The sequence below is a fragment of the Chlorocebus sabaeus genome, chromosome 9 (assembly GCF_047675955.1).
Source record: "Chlorocebus sabaeus isolate Y175 chromosome 9, mChlSab1.0.hap1, whole genome shotgun sequence".
NCBI classification, from domain to species: domain Eukaryota; kingdom Metazoa; phylum Chordata; class Mammalia; order Primates; family Cercopithecidae; genus Chlorocebus; species Chlorocebus sabaeus.
In genome coordinates this window covers 11,725,027-11,751,312 of record NC_132912.1, presented here as the reverse complement: position 1 = coordinate 11,751,312, position 26,286 = coordinate 11,725,027, and the positions used below count along the sequence as shown (strand labels likewise).

The 26,286-nt window shown below is 37.4% G+C and overlaps 2 protein-coding genes across 3 annotated transcripts in view; one reads left to right on the top strand and one right to left on the bottom strand.

The window, feature by feature from the left end:
* Positions 1–26,286, top strand: part of USP6NL (USP6 N-terminal like) — a 156,469-nt gene that overhangs the window by 22,321 nt on the left and 107,862 nt on the right. The window contains exon 1 of one of the 2 annotated variants that reach the window (XM_073018719.1): positions 12,898–15,510. The exons of the other annotated variant lie outside the window; for it this stretch is intronic. Within the exon in view, the coding sequence (XP_072874820.1) occupies positions 15,438–15,510 (73 nt within the window). The 5' untranslated portion in view covers positions 12,898–15,437. Of the gene's footprint in view, positions 1–12,897; positions 15,511–26,286 lie in introns of those variants that run through there. 2 annotated transcript variants of the gene reach the window in all.
* LOC103237885 (peptidyl-prolyl cis-trans isomerase A) lies at positions 7,285–8,064 on the bottom strand. Its single transcript, XM_008002252.3, has one exon. It carries the CDS (start codon positions 8,003–8,005, stop codon positions 7,508–7,510), a length of 498 nt encoding a protein of 165 aa, XP_008000443.3. The 5' UTR covers positions 8,006–8,064; the 3' UTR covers positions 7,285–7,507.

Genomic DNA, 26,286 nt, shown 5'->3' with positions numbered 1-26,286 from the left:
TAATATGACTACTAGAATGTATTTTGTTGGCATGCTTTATTATAAAAAATATTTGTGCTGATAGATGTGACCTAGAAGCTATGTAAAGCAGGTTGCCTTACTGCTAATGGGAAACCTTTACTGCTGTTACAGTGTCTCCTCTGGATAAGAAAAGGTGCTTCTCCATTGCCATTATCTTATCTGGGTTTCCATACATGGGGGCAATGGGGCCATTGTGGTTTTTTAAAAAATCAGTCTTAATGAGACCTTGTATAGAAACTTTGTACCTATAGGTATATTATATACATCTATACATGGGAGTCTTTGCACAGAACAGAAGAAAAACTCTACTTCTACTATCTGGGTATCCAAACTGACTTTGTTAAAAGGAATTTGATTCTCACATGATTCCTTAGCAGTATCTCTGTGCTTAAAAACAAAAGCTACTTAAAAATGTTTGATTTGTATTATAAAAATGGAGTTATTACTCTTTTACATCACAGTGTGATGTAAAAATTGTTAGACACCAGACATTTTATTCTAACTGAAAAGATATGCTTTTCTAGCTCAGTGCTGGCTGCATTCTGATGAAATATAACAATGTCTAGATCTACAGTTTTCCTTCATTATTTTTTTCTTTCATTAGTGTGTATCTCTTCTCAGCAGATGAAATTCTTACATCTACTCCTTACCAACCGGTCCAACTTTATTTTTTCAGTAGTATCAATTCTTTATTTTTAAATATTATTTCTGAAAATGTATTTAAAAATATCACTGATTTATTTTTGAACAATTTGAGAGTAGGTTGCATGTATCAAACTTCTTTTCCCGTATGTACTTCAGCGTGTGGTTCCGAAAAACAACGCCATTCTCTTGCATAACCACGGTAAAATAATCGCATAAATGAATTAGACTTGTCTAATATATGATCTTTATTCCAGTGTCGACAGTTTCCCCAATGATGTGCTTTACAGCATTTTGCTCCTCCAATACAGGATTCAGCTGAGTGTTATTCACACATTGCCTTTAGTCATCCAGTCTCTTTAATCTCCTCTAATCTGGAATAGTTCCTCAGATTTTCTTTACCTTTTGTGATATGGATGTTTTTGAAGACAACAGACCAGTTGTTTTATAGACTGTTCCTCAGATGATGGATGATGGAGGGTTCCTGTAATGGGATCTGACCTAACAGGTGTGACTGGTTAGGGGACATTCTGTTAGGAAGCCTGCCTTGAAGAGAAAGGAAGACTGCTTGGTGATCTCTAGATTTCCTTCACGTTTAGCTGTTTAGTAGAAAATTCCCCATTTCTACTTGAATTGAAATAGGATTCAAATCTCTTGCATAAGTACAGAATTTATTGTTCTGCTTTACTAGTTTCTATTTTACTTTTATTACAAAGGCTTGAGAAAAAAATGACAATGAAATATTTTCTAGAGTATGAGATGGTCGTGAAATGAGACAGCCTTTGCCTTTTATGGAGAGATCCCTTTTTAGCAGAATTCCTGTTCTGAATTATCTGATAAAATCTCAAGATGCTACTGAACAAATGCAATGAAGGTATAAAGTATAGCAGTATTGAATTTAATTGTTTTATAATAATAAAACAGCTATAGCTATTCATATATAAATCGAGATAGCTTCACTAAAGATTAGCTGTTCTCATAACCTGGTGCCTCTTTTGTCCTGATAAATTTTCTTTTGCCAAAAATAGAATAAATGAACATTTCAGGACTCTGATTCTCATTAGGCTGTAGAGATTTATGGGTCATATTAGATTTTAATATGAAATGTCAGAATACTTATAGTTATGACTGTTAAAAGTTTAATAATTGCAAGGTATAGTGAAAGCTAGAAGATTAACTTGGAATATTGCAAAGGATAGGAAATTCAAAGTTAGACAACTTTGAGGCACATGATACTATAAATTAATTTCTTAAAATATTTTAGGGGTCATGGTGTTTGAATCTTTGATTTTAAAACACGTTTTAAGGAAGAGAATTGTAATTTTGAATAAATAATAATTGTTTTAATTTTAGTATAAACAGATACTTAATGAGCCCCTACATATGTACTGCTTCTGTGGTGGTCTTTGATGATACAGCCAAGAACAAGACAGACAGGGCCCTTGGCCTTGTATAGCATAGAACTGGTGGGGAAGCCAGACATTCAGCAAGTAGTACATTCTTAGTAATACCAAAAGGGACATCCAGGGAGTCTTTGCTCCTACAGGAGCAAGGGAATCTGTCCTCACAGGGAGATTGGGAGGAACACTTTAAGAAAATATTCCAGCTGAGTCCTAGTGAAGAGGAAGAGGAGAGTGTTCTGAGCAGAAAGAACAACGTATGTGAAGACCCAGCATTGAGAGATTGAGACTGACATTAAGAAATTAGGGAAAGCTTGGTATTGGGAGAACAGGTGGGTTAGAGGGGATTTTAAGTTTAGTTTAGGTAAGCACTCCCCTCTTGCCTCTATTTATACTTTTGTCTAATTTCATTTAAACTAATCAGTTTTCTTCATTTTCCACAACCCCCTTTTCTTGTTGTTAACCACAACATTAAAATAAATATATTTTGAAAACGGGGGAAAAAGATTACTGGTAACCTCACTATGTTAAAGAAGCCATTTACATTTCTGCTTATGATCTAGTATTGTTTAGTTTTTTTAATATAATCACATTCATAGTGTATATGCAATTTTATGTTTGGATTTCTAACATTGAATTGTATTTAAAACAGATTTCTGTAATTGTTTTCATGGTTAGAATTCACAATTATATTCCTTAAAGGTAATGATGCATCATAACTTATTTAACCATTTCCTTTTTTGTTGTTTTTTGGTTGTTTAAGATGGCTCAGTTTTTAAAAATGTTTATAGAATGAGTGTCACTGATGAATTTTCCCTTTTTTCATTAAACTGGAATTAATTCTATAGGCTAGATTTATAATGTAGAACTTTTTATGCCTAATTCTTTTGCCTTTCTGGAAAAGATTGCACCCATTTACAATTACTCTGGTAATTGTATACAAGGATATCAGTTTCACCATAACTAGCCTAGTAGGCTCAAAATGACATCACATAGTTGCTATCTGTTGTATTATTTGATTTCTAGACAGGATAACTTAAAAAATTATGGTAAAATACACATACCATTTACCATCTTAGCCATTTTTAAGTATGTAGTTCAGTAGTGTTAAGTACATTCATATTGTTGTGCAACCTTGAATCTCTTCACCTCCTTTCATTTTGAAAAATTGGAGGCTGTGTACCCATTAAACTAAATGCTCTTATTTCTTCCTCTTCCCGGCCTCTTACTACTCTAGGTACCTCATATAAGTGGGATAATTCAGTGTTTGTATTTTTGTAACTGGTTTATTTAACTCCGCACAGTGTCTTCAAGGTTCATCCATGTAGTAGCATGTGTCAGAATCGCCTTTCTAAGGCTGAGTAATGTTCCCTTGTATGTCTAGACCACGTTTTGTTTATCCATTCTTCTGTCAGTGGACATTTGGGTTGCTTCCACCTTTTGGCTGTTGTGAAATATGCTGCTGTGAACAGAGGTGTACAAATACGTCTTCGGAACCCTGCTTTCAATTCTTCTGGGTCTATACCAGTAAGTGGAATTGCTGGATCATATGATAGCTCTTTTTGTAATTTTGCAAGAAACTGCCATACTGTTTTCCATAGCGGTTGCACCAGCTTACATTGTGCAAGGATTCCATTTTCTCCACATCCTCCTAGCCCTTATTATTTTATGTTTCATTGATAGTAGCCGTCCTACTGAGGTGGTATTTCCTCGTTAGACAGGGTAACTTTTTCATGGACTCACTGTTTACATTTTCTCCTTCATCATATCATTCTAAAACAGTCTTTTCTTCCAAAATGATTATTGAAAAATCACAGATTTTAACTTTGAATGCTTCTTTTGCACCTTCCAAAAATTTTACTATGAAGCAGTGTAGCTTTTATATATTTATTGGAGTTTCATATGGTTTTTTGTTTGTTTGTTTCTTTGATTTTTTGAGATGGGGTCTTGCTGTGTCATCTAGGCTGGAGTGCAGTGGCACAGTCTTGGCTCACTACAGCCTCTGCCTCCCAGGCTCAAACGATTCTCCCACCTCGGCCTCTCGTGTAGCTGGGACTACAGGTGTGTTCCACCACGCCCGGCCAATTTTTGTCTTTTTTTGTGGAGGTGGGGTTTCGCTGTGTTGGCCAGGCTGGTCTTGAACTCCTGGACTCAAGTGATCTGCCCACCTCGGCCTCCCAGAGTGCTGGGATTACAGTTTGTGAGCTGCTGTGCCCGGCCTCATATGGTTTTATTTTGAGACATGGACCATTTTGTAATGGTCAAAGGAGAGATAATGTATAGTATACCAAAAAAGCAGAAGTAGTAAAAGGTTTCAGAAAGGGAGGAAGAATGGAGAATAATAAGTACCAAAGATGAGTTTTGCCTAAGGTACTATTCTATCAAGGACACTGTTGGCAGCCTTCCATCGCTGTTGTAATTAATGTGTCATGTTGATTACAGATTTCATACTGGGGTAAATCTCTACAAAAATCTCTTTGAATGTTAGAGGGACGTCTGTGTTTAAATACTCAAGTGCTTCTGTGAATTCTTTGACAATACGTTTGTCTTTATATTTACGTGTATTATGTGTATGTGCACATATGAACCTTTTATCTTAAATGTGATGTTATGTTGAATTAACGTTTATTCCAAGGCTATACACATAGAGCTAAATGTGTTTTTTTGGAGACAGGGTCTTGCTCTGTCACCCAGGCGGGAGTGCAGAGGCGTGGTCTTGGCTCACTGAAATTCCTCCTGGGCTCAAGCGGTGATCCTCCCACCTCAGCCTCCTGAGTAGCTGGGACTACAGGCACCCGCCACCACACTTGGCTGATTTTTGTATTTTTAGTAGTTTTCAGGGTTTTGCCATGTTGGCCAGGCTGGTCTTAAACTCCTGACCTCAGGGGATCTGCCTGCTTCAGCCTCCCAAAGTACTGGGATTACAGGTGTGAGTCACTGTGCCTGGCCAATAATGAATTTTTTAAAACTAATAATGTTATTTGATAGCTTTGTTGGAATCTAGAGTAGGTCCAAATTAGTTGAATGCTCTGTTTTCTTGAGTTTTTGATTTTGAAAATGAAGTCATATTTAAATTTCCATATTATGACTAAACCTCTTTTCCATATTTGCAAAGTTAAAAGAAAGTTCTACACAACAGGAGACTTCCTTAAAAAATTGAAAATGTAATGTGTAAATTAGAATATGTTCAGTTATAGTATATTATGTATGGCTTTTAATTAACACTCTTTTTCCATGTAAGGGCACAACTCTCCTGTCATCCTTTACTTGCAAGAGTCACCTCAATTGTAATTTAATCATTAATTTTGTAATTATTTATTTAATGCCAGTTTCTCTTTGTAGACTGGAAGGAGGTTGATTACCCCTGTAGAACAGCAGTTGGCATGGTACCTCTTACATACTAGATACATAAGAAATCTTGTATGAATGAACAGGATTTTATTGCCTTTAGAATACGCTTTGTATAGTCAGTAGATTAAGCATTTCTCAATGTTGTGAAGATGAATTGGAATAATATATTTTTATTTCCCATGTTTGTGAAAGCTTTGTACATATTTATGATAGTGTCCACTGAGCTAGAGAGATGACAAGTTTCTTGTCTGCTGTTTATAAGCAAAATGAATTATCATTTGATAAAGTATTTTTAAAGACTGATTTTCAATGAATTGCTAAGTTAATTCTATTAATACAAATACTTCTGTTCATAAACAATTACTATCATATAATCTGCTTTGAAATTATATGAGAGGAGGATAATGTTGTTATCCACAAACACATATTCTGTGGCTCTTTCCACATCTGCCAATTTCAACTTGTCAATGAGTTTTTATTTTTTGTAGTAATGTGCTGTGTTTTATATTCTAGAAGTTTGTAGAGGTTGATTTTCTACCTTCTAGAATGAAGTGACTATATTTTTCCTCCTTTAAAACTTAAGTAGAGGCTGGGCACGGTGGCTCACACCTGTAATTCCAGCACTTTGGGAGACTGAGGCGGGCGGATCACCTGAAGTCCGGAGTTCGAGACTAACCTGGCCAACGTGGCAAAACCCTGTCTCTATTAAAAATACAAAAATTGTCTGGGCGTGGTGGCTCCTGCCTGTAATCCCACCACTTTGGGAGGCCGAGGCAGGCGGATCACTTGAGGTCAGGAGTTGGAGAACAACCTGGTCAACATGGTGAAACCGTGTCTCTACCAAAAATACAAAAATTAGCTGGGCATGGTGGCGGGCACCTGTAATTCCAGCTACTCAGGAGGCAGTGAGCCCGGGAGGTGGAGGTTGCAGTGAGCCGAGATCGCGCCACTGCACTCCAGCCTGGGAGACAAGAGTGAAACTCCATCTCAAAAACAACAACAACAACAACAACAACAACAACAACAACAGCAGCAACCACCACCAAAAATTAGCCGGGCATGGTGGCGGGCGCCTGTAATCCCATCTACTGGGGAGGCTGAGGCAGGGAAAGTTGCTTGAACCTGGGAAGCAGAGGTTGCATGAGCTGAGATCGAGCCACCCCACCAAGCCTGGGCGACAGAGTGAGACTCTGTCTCAAAAAAACACACAAAAAAACAAAACAAACCCAAAAACAAACTTAAGTAGAATGACAAATAAATGAAGGAAGCTGATTTCTTAACCCAAAAAAGAGAGAAGAGTTAGAAATGGTTTATAGTTTAATATTCTACAGTCTTTTTATATTTTCAGGCCAGTGGACATCTTGAATATTTACAGATTATGTTTGTCACAATAAAATTCTCTCTCACTTTTTTTTCATCTCATTTATCTACATGTTCTGAAAAGGATGACAGTAGTTCAATTCTGAAATGTATTTCCAGGAAAGCCAAAAAAGTTTTCTGAAAAGTGGGTTAAAAAAGTCTGAATCATTGCCAAGAATGAAAAGATGCTGGGTTGTTATTCGTATGATCAAAAGAATTTGTAGGCTTAGAGCACAGTCCAAATATTCTTCTCTGTGTTTTTTGCATAAAAATGATGTTGATGACACATATGAAAGTGTGAAAACATGTTAGTTCCAAAAATATGCATAATAGTACCTCATTTTTGTAAAATCAGTAACAAAAAAGTACAAAGTAAGTCTAAAAGATTGTCAGTAGTGCTTATCTCTGTATGTGGGACCTAAGACAGATTTTTATTTTCTTTTGGCTTAGTTTTAGATTCTTGTTTTTCTATACTGAACATGCATTATTATTATTATAATAAGAAAAACTATTTTTTTTTTTTTTTTTAGTTTTTATAGTTTTTATTTCATAATCATAAACTTAACTCTGCAATCCAGCTAGGCATGGAAGAGAACAAGGAAAACATGGAACCCAAAGGGAACTGCAGCGAGAGCACAAAGATTCTAGGATACTGCGAGCAAATGGGGTGGAGGGGTGCTCTCCTGAGCTACAGAAGGAATGGTCTGGTGGTTAAGATAAAACACAAGTCAAATTTATTCGAGTTGTCCACAGTCAGCAATGGTGATCTTCTTGCTGGTCTTGCCATTCCTGGACCCAAAGCGCTCCATGGCCTCCACAATATTCATGCCTTCTTTCACTTTGCCAAAGACCACATGCTTGCCATCCAACCACTCAGTCTTGGCAGTGCAGATGAAAAACTGGGAACCATTTGTGTTGGGTCCAGCATTTGCCATGGACAAGATGCCAGGACCTGTATGCTTTAGGATGAAGTTCTCATCTTCAAATTTCTCCCCATAGATGGACTTGCCACCAGTGCCATTATGGCGTGTGAAGTCACCACCCTGACACATAAACCCTGGAATAATTCTGTGAAAGCAGGAACCCTTATAACCAAATCCTTTCTCTCCAGTGCTCAGAGCACGAAAATTTTCTGCTGTCTTTGGAACCTTGTCTGCAAACAGCTCGAAGGAGACGCGGCCCAAGGGCTCGCCGTCGACGGCAATGTCGAAGAACACGGTAGGGTTGACCATGGCTAGTAGCACAAGACTTTCCTCGGCGGCAGCGTCTGCAAAGCCTAAGAAAAACTATTAAAGATGTATTTGACAAAAAGAAGAAAATAGAGACCTATTAGTTTGTAATTCTTTAAGAGTCTAGGGTGTTGGTGTGAATTACTTATAACATTATTTGCTCTGAATAGCAATATAATTTTGCTTTAGAATTATACCAGTTCTCTTGTACTTTTTATATTTAGGGCCAAACAAGATTTTGATATTTTTCCTTAGTGTGCCTCCCCCATCCATCCATCCATCATCTATCCGTTTGTCATTCATCCATTCATCCCTCCATCAATCCATCCATCCGACAAGAGTGAAATCATGATATTTTATACCTTTCATGCTTACGTAGTCATTTATAGTTAGCTTTTCCTATGTCATTCTTCTAGAACGGTGGTTCTGAACCATGGCTGAAGGATCATTTAGGGGAGCTTTTAAACTTTGTGGTGCCCAGGCTGCACCCTAGGACAATGCAGTCACAGTCCCTGTGGATGGGTTCAGGCATCAGTCCTCTTTGAAACTCCCCAGGTGATTTCACTGCAGATTGACAATCACTTGTCTAGAGTCCAGTTTTTTTAATGCCATCTAGTATTCCATGGTGTACACTCACTGAAACTTTATTAAGTTCTTATTGTCAGACTTTTCGATTATTTCCCTTTTTTTTTTTTGCAATTACAAACAATGCACATTGCAAACATCCTTGTAACTAAATTTGTGTGCATGACTATATTTGTTAATATAAAATTCCTGTCATAATATTACTGTTCAGATAGTATGCAAAAGGTTAAGGCTTTTGATTCTTTCTGCCACAATGGATATCATGATTTTGATTTGTCTAATTTGGAAATTTTTAGAAATTTTATTGTTTAACTATTGATATACCCAAATATTTATTAAATAACAACTAATGAGTCTAAAGCTATAATAGGAAAGCTTCAGATGTTACGCAAGACAAGGTCACTATCCATGAGGAACATGGTCTGGGGCAGGGTTTGTCAACTCATCACTACTGACTTTTGGGACTAGATAATTCTTGTGGAGGTTGTTCTATAAATTGTAGGAGTTAACCAGCGTCTTTGGCTTCTATGCACTAGATGCCATAGTACTCCACCTCCTGTTGTGACAATCAAAAATGTCTTTAGACATTGCCGCCTCCCCAACCCCCACTGATGGTTTGTAGTCTGCAAACTACAGCCTGTGGGTCATATTTGGACACACATTCACATGTGTATTGTCTGTGTGTATTGTACAATAGCAGAGTTGAGTAGTTACAACAGTGACCACATGATGGCTTACAAAATAGAAAACATTTACTATCTAGCTTTTATAGAAAATGTTTGCAGACCATAGATCCACTCTATCTCCCCCATGAGGGACATAGTCTGGGGCAGGAAAGTAACTTGTAAATAGCTAAAATTAATTGGGATAAGGGTTCTGATAGATTTAGGTATGTATAGGGTGTTGTAGGTATGGGAAGAGAGGGAACAGCTAATTAATGCCCTGAGAAGATTGGGAAGACCTCTCTAAGGAGATAACAAAAATTAGGCCTTGAAAATCTGAGTAGAGAAAATGGGGAAGTTCCTGTAGGCAGGGGGCATGGAATATACAAAGGCAATGGTGTTGTATTCAGGGAATGGAGGAAAGTGTCATGCGCCCACTGCGTGTAATTGAAGTAGTACTGGCAAGAAACTTCAGGAATCTATCTGCAGTGATAGATGGGGACTAAATAATAAATGAGGCCTCACTCTATGCTAAGGAATTTAGACTTATCTGTGTGCAAATGGAAAGCCATTAATGTTTTTAGACAGGGGAGTGATTATCATTTTGTGAGTTGAAAGATTTTTTCATATGGTATTCTGATGTTACATTCCCTGATTCCTGATGCTCTGTTGAAACCTGCCCTGCCAACTCAAAATTGGTTTTAGCGCTACTTTGCCACTTAGCACATTCTTCTTGGTTATGAGCGTCTTAAGTCTCTAATTCCCAGTGCCTACCTAGCACATAGTAAATATTCAATGAATGCTTGTCGAATGAATGTAAATATTACTTACAGGATCTTCAAACTCTTTTTCCCCCTGCACCCAGCGTTGTGCCGGTAAATGTTTAACAACCAGCTGCTGGGGAATGTGGGAGGGAGAAAACCGTGATTGTAGTGTTTGCTAATTTCTGTGGTATAAAAACACCCACCACAGCCAATTTTAAAACTTCAAGCTACCAGTGAGATGGTACAAACGAGATGTAGCTCATCACTGCATGTACCTAGCAAGTACCTAGTAAAATGAGATGAAGTGATTTTTAAGTTGAAATAGAAAGGTTTTTATTGTAAGTTTTAAATTCTGTAGTTACAAAGGATGATATTTTCATATATTGTAAGTACTGACATTTAAAAATAATATTCTCAAATCACTCTTCTAAATCAGGAATGGAAGGGGGTTTCCCTAACCTGATGAAGGGTATCTATATCTGCATTCTTTAAAAATGCTAAAAATGTTTTCTTTTTTTTTTTTTTTTTTAAGAGATCAAGTCTCACTCTGTTGCCCAGGCTAGAGCTGGAGTGCAGTGGTGCAATCATAGCTCATTGCAGACTCAAACTCCTGGGCTCAAGGCATCCTTCCGCCTTAGCCTCTTGAGTGGCCTGATAGAGTATCTATAAAAGGCTTAAAGCAAGCATCATCTTAAATTGGAAAATATTGAAAGCATCCCTTTAAAGTTAAAAAAGGAGAAAAGTATGCTGGTTAGAACCACTTCTATTAAATATTGTATTGATGGTCTTAGCCAGTGCAGTAGAACAAGAAAAATGGATTAGAAGTATAAGGATTGGAAGGAGGAAATGAAGTGTTCATTTCAGATGAGGTTGGGTATGGTGGCTCATGCTTATAATCCCAGCACTTTGGGAGGCTAAGGTGGGTGGATTGCTTGAGCTCAGGAGTTTGAGACCAGCCTCAGCAACACAGTGAAACCCTGTGTCTATAAAGAATATAAAAAATTAGCTGTGCGTGGTGGCACACCCTGAGTAGCTGCTGGTCCCAGCTACTTGGGAGGCTGAGGTGGGAGGATCACTTGAGCCTGGGAGGCAGAGATTGCAGTGAGGATTGTGCCATGGCACTCCAGCCTGGGCGACAGAAAAGAAAAAAGAAAAAAAAGAATACAAGTGATATTATTATTAGGTAGAGAAAACCAGAAGAATTTACAGATATATTGTTAGAAATAAGGAAGATGTTAACAGTGTAGCTACAGGTACTAAGATACAAGGCCAGGCACGGTGGCTCACGCCTGTAACCTCAGCACTTTGACCTGGTGGCTCACATCTATAATCCCAGTAATTTGGGGGGCCGAGGCTGGTGGATCACCTGAGGTCAGGAGTTTGAGACCAGCTTGGCCAACCAACATGGTGAAACCCTGTCTTTACTAAAAATACAAAGATTAGGTGTGGTGGCAAGGCACCTGTAATCCCAGCTACTCGAGAGGCTGAGGCAGGAGAATTGCTTGAACCCAGGAGGCAGAGGTTGCAGTGAGCTGAGATCATGCCATTGCACTCCAGCTTGGCTGACAGAGGGAGACTCTGTCCCCCCGCAAAACAAACAAACAAAAAAACAACTAATGTACAGAAGTTAGTTGCATGCTTATGTATCAGCAGTGAAAAGTAATTAAGAGACTCCATTTTCAATAGTATCAGAAAAAATAGAAATAAATCTAATGAAAGATATGTAAGAATTCTAAGCTGGGCGTGGTGGTTTACGCCTGTAATCCCAGCACTTTGGGAGGCCGAGGTGGGTGGATCACGAGGTCAGGAGATCGAGACCATCCTGACTAACATGGTGAAACCCTGTCTCTACTAAAAATACAAAAAAATCAGCCTGGCATGGTGGCAGGCGCCGGTAGTCCCAGCTATTTGGGAGGCTGAGGCAGGAGAAGGGCGTGAACCCGGGAGGCGGAGCTTGCAGTGAGCTGAGATCGCGCCACTGTACTCCAGCGTGGGCGACAGAGCGAGACTATCTCGAAAACAAACAAAAAAGAATGCTAAGGGAAAATCATATAATTTTTAAAAAGTATATTAGGAAGACCTAGAAATAGAGAAATATACCATGCTTTTGTACAGGAAAACTTTGTATCAGAAAAATATCATTTCTCCCTAGTTAACATATAGACCAATGAAATTCAAATTGTATCGCAGTCAGGCTTACCAGGGAACTTATTAGGTGATTTTAAATTTTATATGGAAAGAATGGAAAGGTAAAGAGCCAAAAGTAGCTAGGACATTTCCAAATAATATCAGAGAGGGAGGATTTTTTTTCTGTCAGATATCAGGACTTATTATGAAGTTACAGTCAAATTAACCAATGGGATGTAGTACTTGTGTTATTCTATTTGGGCTGCTCTAACGAAATATCATAAGCTGGATAGCTTACAAACAATAGAAATTTATTTTTTACAGTTCTGGAGGCTGGGAAGTCCAAGATCAAGGCACTGGCAGATTTAATGTCTGTTGGGGGCCTGCTTTCTGGTTCATAGATGGCGCCTTCTGGCTTCTCCTCACGTGGTGGAAAGGCAGGGCAGCTCTCTGGATTATGTCTTGTAAGGGCACTAAGCCCATTAATGAAAGCTGTGCCCCTATGATTTAATCAACTCTCAAAGGCCCTGCTTCGTGATACCATCACCTTGGGGGTTAGGATTTTGGGGGAACTTAGACATTCAGATAATGGCATGGAGGAAATTGACCAGTGGGATATGTTGAAGTGAGAAGACCTACCTATGTTGTCCCACAGCTCCACCATGCCTCTTTTGGATTGATACATTCCATAGAGTGAGTGAGTCAGGATCTAATTTTTTATTTTGAAATAATTTCTGACTTAGGAAAATGTTGCAAGAATAGCATAGACAATTCTCATATACTTTTACCTGGATTTCCCCAGTGTTAACATTTTATGACATTTGTTTTCTCATCCTGTGTTAATAGTATTGTTTTTTTTTTTTTTTTCTGAAGTGTTAGTGAGTTGAAGTATTTACCCTTAACTATTTTAGAGTATATATCCTAAAATCCAAAATGTTCTGTTACATAACTACAGTGCAGTGGTCATAGTCAGGAAATTAACTGATAAATCTATAGACTGTGTTCATATTTCACCACTTCTCCCAAAATGTCCCATATTTCCCCTCAACCCTTTTTGGCCAGTATGTAATCTGGGATCCTGTGTTGCATTTTGTTATCCTGACTCGACTGTCCTCTAACCTGTAACATTTCCTCAGTCTGTCTTTGTTTTCTATGACTTTGGCATTTTAAAGAGTTCAGCTCAGTTATATATATCAGAGTATGTGATCAAATATTTTTACTAATGTAATGTGTGATGAAAAATGAGGAAAGAAACAAGAAAAAGCTATTGATTGCTTAGCAGAAGCTAAGCATTGACAGTAGTGAACCAGTGTATTCAAAGAGATTGCTATGTGATTTTCATTTTCAAAACCAGTGATAATACCAGTGAGATAAGGAAGATGGTGATTGAAATATATGAGACATGAATTTAGATATGCCTCTCTTCCCTGACCAGGTATGGAGGAAATAGTTTCCCTGACCAGGTATGGAGGAAATAGTTGTCCTGCATACCTCCTTCCTTGCAGAACGAGAGAGACTGGGAGAGAGGAAACCTAGTGGAAAGTTACCTGTCAAAACAGTACCTTCCGAAGGTCTTCTCCAGAAGAGAGGAAGTAATTTCTCAAGAGCTGGAAATGTGATTGGAAAACAAAGGCAGCAGATACTTAACACTTACTACGTGTCCCAAACTGCCCTAGGAAATGGGATGAGGCACAGAAAGAATTGGGGAAACTTGAATTGAGGAGTTAGATTTCCACCTTTATTTGTTTAAATTTACATCTTCAGAGGGATTCATTCAAGATCACAGTTTTGGCTTGAGGTTTAAAACTTGGTCTTTGACCCATCTGAACTCTTACTTCGATTTAGGTTGTGAGTACAAACATGTTCTTTAAAGATAATAGGGAATTAGGGGAGTGGTCCTTTTTTGTCCACCCTTTCCAAGTATTTTCTTACTGTCGTGGCTTGGAGCACTGATTTCTGAACCTAACACCCATATGGAGCATACATTATGGGTGATATATATGTACATGTTGTAGCACGTCGTGTCTGAAGAGCTGAAAACTTCACCTTGAATTTTAAAACTAGACATTTGTACAGAGGGCACTTGCTGGAGAGAAAGCAGAAGGCTGAGTTTTGGATCAGTTTTCTTGTAGCCTTGGTTGATTCACTGTGCTCAGTTGTCCAGCTGAAAAATGGGAAAATAACAAATAAGCCTTTAACTGTCTGAAGGCAAAGGAACTGCCTCTGACTTACTCTGGGATCTAATATTTTATGGTATGTTAAAAATGTAAAAATAATTCATGGGAAGGAAAGAAAAATAGAGGAAAATTGGCAGTACAGTGAGAGGAACAAATTGCTGGTGGAGAATCAGTTTAATAAACATAGCATTTAGCCATGTTCACCTGAATATCATTTTTCTCATTTAGTTAACTCTGTAGGTTTACTTTGAGAAGGGCTGCTATGGGATAAATAGAACATATAACGAAGGTATTAAATATTCATCATTTGTTAAAACTTGGCTATTAAAAATCATATGGAAGGATTAGTGATTATACTTGTTTTGAAATTATCTAGTCCATGCCACTTGATGTTGAGACCATTGAATTTACAGACTCTTATGGGAATTTCTAGTATGCATGTGAATTTAGACTTCTATTCATGGACTGGGATGTCAGAGGTGTATATGTGAGGAGGAGGATAAGGAATTTATAGGATATTTTTGAGGCACCATATCTTTTATGCAAATCTGGGAGCTTAGAGTTAGCAAGATAGATTTTATTTTTATCCACATTTTATTTTCTGTTTCAAATATAAGGTTTTTGAGAAATTGGAAAAAAGTATTAAGGCTTTCGACAGTGCAGGGTATTTTGGTTGACTACTTAAAAACTTGCACATAGCATCTGTGATGCACTGTGTGAGAATTTATAGCAGAGCACTTTATTTTTTCTGTGATGGCTTTTGTGAGAAAATGTTTTCACTTTGCTTAGTGATTTACGGAAGATTACCCACATTTTGTTTTGTTTTGTTTATAACTAGTTAAGGCTGTGCATAGTAATACATTTTGGACTTTGAGGATGGGGCTTTCACATGTGCTGAAATCACTTTGAATCCATCATTTCAAGAAGATACAGCCTATCCTTTCGTTGTTTCTTATTAACTGCTTCAGAGCCTTCGTGGATAGCTAGGCAAAGCATTCATTTCTCTGAAGTTCAACTGTGTTCGTGCTTGAGCTTTCTGAAAGCAGAAATGAGCTTCTGGTGATGAAACCTGTTGGATTTCTAGAGGAAGCAGCTGGAGTCTTTGGCTTGTTAACTAGCAATGATTCAAGTCTTGCAGATTGTAAAGGAGCTGGTGACACCATCAAGGCAAAAAGCAGCCACAGTGAAGGAAGGTAGGATCATTAGCAGAATGAACAATCAAGCACTTTCAAGGCACTCAGATTTTGCTAAGTATCGACCTAAGGATGTGCTATAAAAAGGGGTTTTGAGTTTCTGTGTATGCTTTTGCATTTCTGATATATTATGGTATCTGAAAAGGATCAGGTAATGGCATAATTGTTAATGTGCCTCATTATTAACTGTTTTTGAACAAAAATTAGGGGCATATTATTACAGAGAGTAAGGAGAGGTTATTGCATTGCTGCTGTAATAGTACTTTTCACGTTGTAAAGATCCTCTTGCATTATGTATTTTGGAGGTTGAAGAATAATTTTTGTAATCCTCATTTCTTTTAATTTTAAAATATAAATATTCATAGCAGATATCAGAAGAGAACAAGCTAGGATTCTGCCTATGGCAGAACATAAGAACTACATGATTTTTATTTGTGTGAATAGCTGATAATATAATAGTTATAAATATGAATTTAGCCAGTGAATAGTAGATTTTATTGCCTTTTTTAGTAAATAATTCTGTTTATGATTATATGCTTAATCAATGTTATTTATATTAAAAACAGTCTTATGTTCATAGCATGTGTCTAGAATGTGCTGAAATACATTTTTGAAAACATTTTAAAATTGCATGTCTAACTTATAGATCTTAAATGAGCTAATGTAGATACATCTTTAAAGATAGACTTGTATATTTTACTTTTTAAGCATTTAAAATAGTACATTTCTAAAATGATAATTAGGAATTGATTTTCAAAAATCACAGGCCATCAACTCAGTTGATTATATTGGCAGTTTCACTAAATTATGGTTTAAAATCAGTTGGTAAATTGATATATCAGCCTTTTCACATGTAAGCATTCACATGTATTAAGCATTCTATCTTTATATGATTTGAAGAGTGTACATATAACTCAGATGATATAAAATGTAGATTCTTTTATATTTTTTCTTTAATGTGATATAATCTGTATTTTAAAGTAAAGCTTATGAGATTCCATAAGTCTTATGTAAAATGATTTAGCATGATAGTATGAATTGTGATACATAAAATAGTCAACCATATAAAGAGTATTAGAGCTGAAAGAAATCTTAGCATCTCGTCTTTTTTTTTTTTCCATTTTGTGGAAGAATGTGGTATTTAATGATTGAACAGATATGCATCTCAAAAAGAGAGACTGTTGTCATTTACCTTTAAAAATGTGGCAGTATTATTTTGGATACTTTACAGTTATTTACCTCCTGCTTTCTACTTTATTTCTGCTCCCTTTCTGAAATAGAAAACTACATTCCCGTTTCTAAGTAGCAGGATTCTAACAATTAGGTATCTAAAGACAATACTGCTTTTACTATTTCAGGAGAATATAAATTAGTTAATTAAATCCCATCTGTTTGAAAATGTCAGATTTATGTAGTTTAACCTTTACAGTCAGAATTTTTCATTGGAAATTTTTTTTAGTTTTTGTTTTCATTCACAATCACAGTTACTTGGAATATACCCAGGGAAAAGAATAATAATTTTTGTGCCTTTTCAAATGCACATATATAGATATATCTCATATATTACAGGAAACATGAGATATAAAAAATACTACCAAAAGATACTTATATATTAAATAAGATACTTACATCTTATATTAAAGTAGTAGTAGCAGTATATTAAAATAGTAGAATGGCTTTTGTTCTCAGACTTTTGTTTAAAATTTTTCAGACATAATTTTTTTTTGTGACAAGCAGGAAGTATATACATACATTTTTTTCTTAGAAGCTTTTTCAGACCTCTTCTTATAGTGTTCTTAATCATTAACCAATTTACTATTTTATCCTTTTGCAGAATATTGTTACATTTTACCAATTTTTCATATTGACAGACTCCTTGAAAAAAACAAAGCCTTTCAGACAAATATAAAACACTGACTCCTAAGAAGAGAGTTTTTTAAAAAAATCAATTCTTTAAAATATAATATGAATTTGGATGGATATAGAGAGAATGCGGCATTTCTAAGTATTGTATTCATATTAATATTATAAATAGTATGAAATTTATTTGTGAAGAGAAAATTATCTTAGAAGTATCAAAGTTTGGGATAAAACTACAATAAATGGTTTGAGAGAAGTTTTTATCAAATAGTTTTCCTTGGTATGAGATAGAAACAAACTTATGCTAAGTAAGAGTCAAGGATATGGTTAAAAATTATTTTGGGGGCCAGGTGTGGTGGCTCATGCCTGTAATCCCAGCACTTTGGGAGGCTAAGGTGGGCAGATCACCTGAGGTCGGGAGTTCGAGACCAGCCTGATGAACATGAAGAAACCATGTCTCTACTAAAAAAAATACAAAATTAGCTGGGTGTGGTGGTGCATGCCTGTAACCCCAGCTACTTGGGAGGCTGAGGCAGGAGAATCACTTGAACCCGGGAGGCAGAGGTTGCCATGAGCTGAGATTGCACCATTGTATTCCAGCCTGGGCAACAAGAGGGAAACTTTGTCTCAAAAAAAAAAAAAAAAAAAAAAAAAAATATATATATATATATATATATATATATATTTATATATATATGTATTTTGGGGAGGGAGGGAAATTATAAAAATGAATGAAAGAATAGATGAATGGTGTAACATGCGTTTGTTAAGACAGTCTTGTCTAATAAGTGTTTGTGTAGTTAGGCAACATAGTCTAGTGGGTTAGTGTGTTTTGACATGAGGCTGTCATGGGCAGAGTTAAGAGAATGTAACCTGGTGGACCAGGGAAAAGGATGGGATGAGTGATAACTATGCAAATTGGAAAAACAAACTTTCACAGTTTTCCCTCCAAATGTCCTCATTGGCCTGCATCTCTAGGGCCAAGCTTCACTAGATTGGCAAGGTGAGACACCATTGAGCCAACTGAAAAGTAAAGCCACACCATCTCCTCAGATGTGTATACGGTGTAAGTGTAAGCCTAAGAGCTGTGTGTTACTGAAGATCCTGGTTTTCTCCTTTAAAAGCCTCATGTTTATTTGAATTAAAAAACTTTTGAAAAACAGTGCATGTTTCTCTATCTTGTTAAACAGAAGTGTGCTAAATATGATTGAATTTTTCTTAATAATTCAAATTCTTCATTTTGCACTTTTTGTAAGTTAGAGAACCTGATGACCAAGGTTATTAAAATTAATTCTAAAGTAAGAGTAGATTTTGAATAAGGGCCTTGAAGGTCTCTCTTGTTATTAAGACATACGAGCTTTGGTATCTGTCCTGACCTTTTCATTCCCATGTTCATTCCTTCATACTTTTCCTTTAGATTATGACAGTAGCCTCCCCATTCATTTTATTCAATAAACACATATTGAATACTTGCCACATCTTAGATGCAAGGGTGTAGAGATGTATCCTCAAGGAGCTCAGATGCAAGTGGTCAGAGACGAAAGTCAGTGATTATAGTGTTATGACAGGCGTTGCAATAGACAAGGTTATGGAACCTCGAGCGGGGAGGTCCTTAACTGACCCTCTTAACTTTCCCTCATTTGGTGATGAGAGGACTGAAGAAATTAAATTGTTCGATGAGGTGACTGATGCTGTCAGCTGAGCCAAGTCTGAAGGCATGCATAAAGGCTAGCTAGCGTAGGGAAAAAGAGAGTTTGTGTGAGCATCCTGAAAGAAGAGTCACGAAGGTAAGAGAGGGCACAAAGTGTTGGGAAACTGCAAATTGTTACGTACGGCAAGAAAATAGGTGAAGGAGGTGCGCAAACGTGAAGAATCCTCTTACGGTGATGGGGGAGGATGCATGAAGAAGCCTGATCATTTAACTCTGTGTGCCACCCTTCTACTGCTGTGTGAATGGCTTTCTGAAACAATTTGCCATAAAACCTAGAATTTGGGCTTAACCTATGCGATATTTCTGGCTGTATCACTAAATCTCTCCACGCACCCTCTGTGCCAGCTACATCAGAATACTTGCTGCTTCCCAAATGTGCTGCTCCATCTGGATGGTGAGTTTTTTCCCTCCTTCTCCAGCAGTCACACTCCTTATCAGATCAGCCTTCAGGTTCCAGTACCACACCTGCCAAAAAGCATGTTCCCTGACTTGTTCTCCCCTCACTTCTCTGGGTTAGATTGAATCATTTCTTTCTTTATATTCTCTTAGCATTTTGCTTTTGCTTCTATTACTACACTTTAAAAATTCTATACATGAAGATTATATTTATTAAATTGACCAATAAATGTATAATTGCAATACATTTGTTGGTTTGACTTACTGAACATTTCTACTTCCATTCTGTTTTTTTAGTTGTGTTTTAGATGGTTAAGATTGTCTTAATATGGTCTTAGATAAGCGAAATATTATAACTAGTAACTTAAGCAATGGACAGATAAATACATAAATGAACCCTTTCAGATTATTTTGTAGATATTTCAGATATATCAGATATTTTGTAGATGGATAATCGTTTTCAGTTGTATTTAAAATGTACTCATTTTGCTATATATGTTGACAGTTTAAGCTTATGAAACTGAAGTTATAACATCTAATTTATTTAGTTGTAGGTTTGTAGTTCTTTGTGATTTACAAAGTTTTCATGCCCTTGACCAAAAAAGAAGATACCATGACAAGAATTATTGAATGAGAACTTGAGAAGTGGCTGCTTGAGACAGTGTTCATTGTCTACCCAATCTCCATTCTCTCGTTTAGAATGTTAGTGCCCTCAGTTAAAAAACAAACCAGCAAATGAACTCTCTTTCTTAAGATGTAAGCAAAAGCCTGCTGAGGATTTCTGGAAAGGTTTTACCTTCTGAGACAGTTGTCACCTCTGCTTTTCTGTTACATCCTTCTTTCTACCTGGAATGTGAGTGCAGTTCGTGGAGTTATAGCAGCCATGATGTGACCATAAGGACAAAAGCAATATGGGGTAGAAGAAATAGAGAAGGCTAGTCTTTTGTGACACCAGTGACACTAAGGAACATTTGTACCAAACCTTAGTTACATTTAGACTTTTTTGGCCTGTTACTTGTAGTCAAACTGATCTTCTCTAGTATGGCATCTAATGTGGTAAAGAGTAAGACTAGAAGTAAAAGCATGTCATTTAAATATATAACTTAAACACTGTTACAAAGTACTTTGTTCTGTGCTGGGATTTGGCAGTCTTATTTAGAAGTAGCATATATCCTAAGGTGAAACATGGATGTGGCTATTAGAATGTGGTGAGAGGGATATTGATTTGGGAGCTGGAAGACCTGCGATCTAGTTTTACTACCATATGACTTTAGGTAGGTCAGTGAATGTCTTTGTGTCATGGTGTTTACTGTCTGTTATGTGATTAGATGTTCTCTAAGATCTTACAGAGCATTGACATTCATATTCTAATTAGTTTCTTGAAGCCATTTTTGTTTTTTATGGTAACCTCTTGAATTACAATGTCAATTCATAATGCCTACCTATGTTTACTCTTTGCATACAAGCGCACACGCACACACAACTACCCCCCGACACACACCTTGATACATCAGGTAACAGTAGTCTTAGAAAGTTGTGCATTTGGCTTAGTTATGACTAGCTTTTAGAGATTTTCACATGTGACCACTAGGCTGATCCACAGTTATGTGAGTGATTTAATGAAGAGGAAAGGCAGCAAGAGGTGGTCAGCTAATAGCGTGGGCGTTAATCAGAGGTCTCGATCCTGGATTTGCTCACTCATTTGCTGTGTAACCTTGAGCAAGTTATGGAACTTCCCTGTGCACTAGATTCTTTATCTAAAAAGTAGAGATAATAATAGTGTGTATTTCCCCAGGTGTTATAAGGGCTGTGTGAGATCATGTGTATGAGGGACTCACACAGTGCCTGCCACACTGTAAGGAATAGAGGTAAGCTGCTGTTGATGTTTTTGTTATTTTTATTATTGTTGTTGCTCTGTTGCTGATGTTGCTCTTCTGACCTCTTAGATGGCTAATCATTTGTTTGTAGGTGTTTATGTCTGGAACAGAATACTGGGCTCTGTGGATAGCAGTCTGCTTCAATATAGTGATGTTTGTTAATTTTTATAACAGTGTTCCCTCATTTGTACTTGGAAAACTATAAGCAGTGTATTTATTCCTTAAATTTAGATATGTCATATTTGAAGTCAAAATTGTGTGTGTGTTGTGGGTAGAGTTAAAAAAAGTTTTGTCAGGACTTTGTTTTAGTGAGGAGATATATTTAGTACAGATTGTAATTAGTTTAATAATGTTTTAAAGAAAACTGAGTCCATTTTATTTAGCTCGTTGGCCCAGTGTACCATTGTCTTAACTATGGAAAGGAGTTTTTGAAGTAAGTTGGTAAATTTTACAGTCAGTTGTTACTTGAAACTTGAAATGACCTTGAAAGGTTTTCTTTGAATTGTTTAAACCATTAAATTTGTAAACATATACAATTATTTGTCAATTAAAAATAAAATGAAATTTAAAGAATAAAATTGACTGCAATGGACTGTTTAAGTACCATTCCTTCCCCTCCCCCATTTTTAAATTTTTGAGACAAGGTCAGGCTCTGTCAGCCAGACTGGGGTACAGTGGTGAGATCATAGCTCACTGCAGCCTTGAACTCCTGGGCTCAAGTGATTCTCCTGCCTTGGCCTCCCAAGTAGCTGGGACTACAGGCATGCGCCACCGTGCCTGGCTAACTTTCTTTTATATTTGGTAGAGATGAAGTCTTACTGTGTTGCCCAGGCTGGTCTCAAATGCCTGAGTTCAAGCAGTCCTCCTGCCTTGGCCTCCCAAAGTTTTGGGATTACAGGCGTGAGCCGCTGTGCCCCGCACCATTCCTCTCTTGCTTGTGAGTCTCTTAGTAAAGCAGGACCGTATATTAAATAAGAATATGGTCTGAACTCTCCAGCATGGTGGCCAGTAGCCACATGTGGTTGAATAATTAAAATTAAGTAAAATAAAAAATTTAGTTCCTCATTCTAGCCACATATTAAGTGCTCCATAGCCACATTGCAGCAAGCTCTATCGGACAGTATTGTATAGATTGTGTAACCAGATTGCCTGAGTTCAGCTCTCGAATCCACTACTTACTAGTCTTATGACCTTGAGCAACTTAGTTTCCCTGTGCCTCAGTTTCCTCATATGTAAAATTGGATTAATAACCTCAGACAAAAGTTCTCATAAGTTTGTGAATGTGGATTAAAGGAGGCAGCGTTTGTAAAGTGCTTAGAATGGCCCCCATTTAAGCACACGGTAAATATGTGGTGTTTGGTAAATAAACAAATGTGCGTGGTGTTCAGATTTATTATGCTCTGTAGGTGTACTGATTTTTTTTGTCCTTTCTGTATCTTTTATTGCCCTTTGAGAAACTATTTATATATGCCAACCTGCTGAATGCATTTTTCATGTTTCTCTTTTACCACAATTTAGACTCATGTTTCTGCCACACACTCTAGCTTAAAAATGTATTATGAGTGCTCACTGCTTTCCGGGTGAAGCACAGCCTATTTCATCAGGCATCTCGAAGAGTACAGCCTGCCCTTCCCAGCTCATTTTCACAGCCATCCGGCTCTAGCCCTGTGTTTTGTTCTTTCATTCATCACTGCCTTTGTTGTTAAAAATATTTAATGGTGATGACCATCTCTTCCAATGGCATGTAAACTCTCCTGGCATGTGGAGCGCTATTATCTGTGCATATGATAAATGCTCAACATATGCTGGTTGAAGAAAAGAATCTTCAATATTTGAATTGCAATCAGTATTGCTATTAATATCAAAACTACATTTGTTCAAGTAATCTCTGAAGTAAAGGGAATCCAAAACCCATTCTGCCATCTGTGATGTCAGCATCAGAAATGTGCTACTCCTTACCAGCCTCTCCACTTCTGTGCATATTGGCCTCAATGGTGAGGGGCTGGATAGTAGCTCTGATCACTGCAGTTTGCTACCTTTCACCATGGTGACATGTAAATCACCATTGCAGATGCTTTCTGGATGATACATTCTCTTTTTTTTTTTTTTTTTTTTGAGATGAAGTCTTGCTCTGTCACCCAGGCTGGAGTACAGTGGCATGATCTCGGCTCACTGCAAGTTCCGCCTCCTGGGTTGATGCCATTCTCCTGTCTCAGGCTCCCAAGTAACTGGGACTACAGGCACTGGCCACCAAGCCCGGCTAATTTTTCTGTATATTTAATAGAGATGGGGTTTTACCATGTCAGCCAGGATGATGTCGATCTCCTGACCTCGTGATCTGCCCGCTTCGGCCTCCCAAAGTACTGGGATTACAGGCGTGAGCCACCGCGCCTGTCCTTGATGATACATTCTTAAAGAATGCTGATTTTATCTTGGTTTCTTGCTTCTTTAAATTATCTCCCATGTTCTTTGATTTGCTCCATGTTGCTTCTTTCTGCGGTCTTCCTGGGTATACTCAAGTGCGTATCGCGTATGTTTAACAAAGGAAAAATAGTGTTAAAAGAAAAAATACCACCTAATATAAGAAGCAAAACATAGTTTTTATGTTTCTGTGATAATGACATCCAGGTATGATTTAGGTTATTTTTCACTTTAAATGGGCTATTAACTTTACGTGAGGAAAAAACTGTAGAAACGTTAACTCCTGTAGAATGATGTCTATTTGTGGTGTAGTAAGATCATACTGCTTCTCTACTTGTTACTGTGAGTTGCTTAATAAACAGCAGTACAAGTGGCAAATCCGTAATTACTCAGTATCAAGAGCTGCATTTTGGATTGCATGTACTATCCAAATATATGTTGTGCAAGTTACCTTGTATCATGGTAGTGGAGAAAAGAGTGGATACTATAAAATCAGCAATATGAATCAAATTTACATGTGGTCCTGCAGTGTAATTGAAGGTACTCAGTCTTCTCAGACACTGATGCAATATCTTGTGTTGCTTTCTCATATTTTTTAGAGGTATCGTAGGGGATAGCCGGGAACTGGTAGAGCAGAGGTACTAAGTTCCACTTGGAAATGATTTAGAGTAACTCTTTGAATATATCTTTACTTGCTATCGTACAACATATGTGTATATGATTATTTTCTAGAGGGTTGTACCCTTTATTAAGCTGCCAGCTTCTTGAGGGCAGGGACTGCAATTCATTCATCATTTTGGAGAAAAGTGAATAATTCTGAAGAATTTGGTGGTTCATGAGCTTGCCTGGTATTTGTTTCTGTATGACTTATCATCTAACTGAGATAACAGATAGTATATAATTGATAAATTTAATCAGTTACCTAATTACTGAGAGGATTCAATTCTTGCTTTGTATTATTACTGAAACAGACTGCCCAGTAAACATTATGAATGAACAATTAGGTTTGCAATGAGTTATTTTATTGAGAATGCTACTTGGAATTAAATGTTTATACCACTATCTTGATATAATTTAAATGTAATTTAAATGTGCTGAAGTATCTTCATTCAGATAACTTGTTACTCCTTAACAAAAGGCTGCTTGAGTATTGTTTCTCTCCCATTTGGCAGATACCATATGCAGTGATTAATAAAAGGTCATTATGCTACTTAGTCATGGAGAGCTTTTTTTTTTTTTTTTTTTTTTTTTTTTTTTGAGACGGAGTCTTGCTCTGTCGCCCAGGCTGGAGTGCAGTGGCCGGATCTCAGCTCACTGCAAGCTCCGCCTCCCGGGTTTACGTCATTCTCCTGCCTCAGCCTCCCCAGTAGCTGGGACTACAGGCGCCTGCCACCTCACCCGGCTAGTTTTTTGTATTTTTTAGTAGAGACGGGGTTTCACCGTGTTAGCCAAGATGGTCTCGATCTCCTGACCTCGTGATCCGCCCGTCTCGGCCTCCCAAAGTGCTGGGATTACAGGGTTGAGCCACCGCGCCCGGCCCTCATGGAGAGCTTTTAATGACTGTTACCTGAACATCTGCTAGATTCATGACGGCAGTTAACAGAAACATCTAACAAAATATACATGCTGTGCTTTGAAAATCTGGCTTGGACTAATCTAAATGACTACCTAAGAACATTCGAATATTCCCTTAAGTTTTATATAATTGTGAGAAAGCCCTTATCTTTCTGTAATGTGAACAATCCAAAATGTCAACAAAATGCTGTTTTGGAATGGCTGTCCTTGATAATCCCAGCTTCCTGAGGGCTGCATGCTCAGGGACTGGGAGTCGTCTGTGCAGAATCGATGGAGGCAGTGGCTCTCTTGCACTTCTGATTATTATGGGAAGCCTCGCCTTGGAAATGTGGGACTGGAGTTGAGCTGAAAAGAAGGAAAAACTTTACCTAGACTCTGCAGGGAGCAAGTTGAAAAGCAGAGAATGGGTATATAAATTATGGGTTTTTTGAAAACAGCACCAAGTACTTCTTAGAAAAACGTATTTTGAAATAATTATGGATTCATAGGAAGTTGCAAAACAATACAGAGAGATCCCATGTACTTTATACTCAGTTTCCTCCATTTTTACATAACTTTTAGTTAAATATCAAACCAGGATATTGACATTGGTATAATCCACAGACTTTATTCAGATTTCATTAGTTTTACATGCATGTGTGTGTGACATGCATGTGTGTGTGACATGCGTGTGTGTGTGTGTGTGTGTGCGCGTGTGGTGGGTCCTCAGCAATTTTATGTGTAGATTTGTGTAATGTGTAACCATCATCAGAGCCAAGGTTACAGAACAGTTTCATCACTCCAAGTTTCCCTCACGCTACGCCCTTTCTATCATACCTTTCCCCACACCTCCCTGTCCTTCCCTAACCCCTTGCAACCAATTCGTTCTCCGTCTCTTTAATTTTATCATCTTGGGAATGCTATATAAATGGAATCATAGATTTTATTATCTTTGGG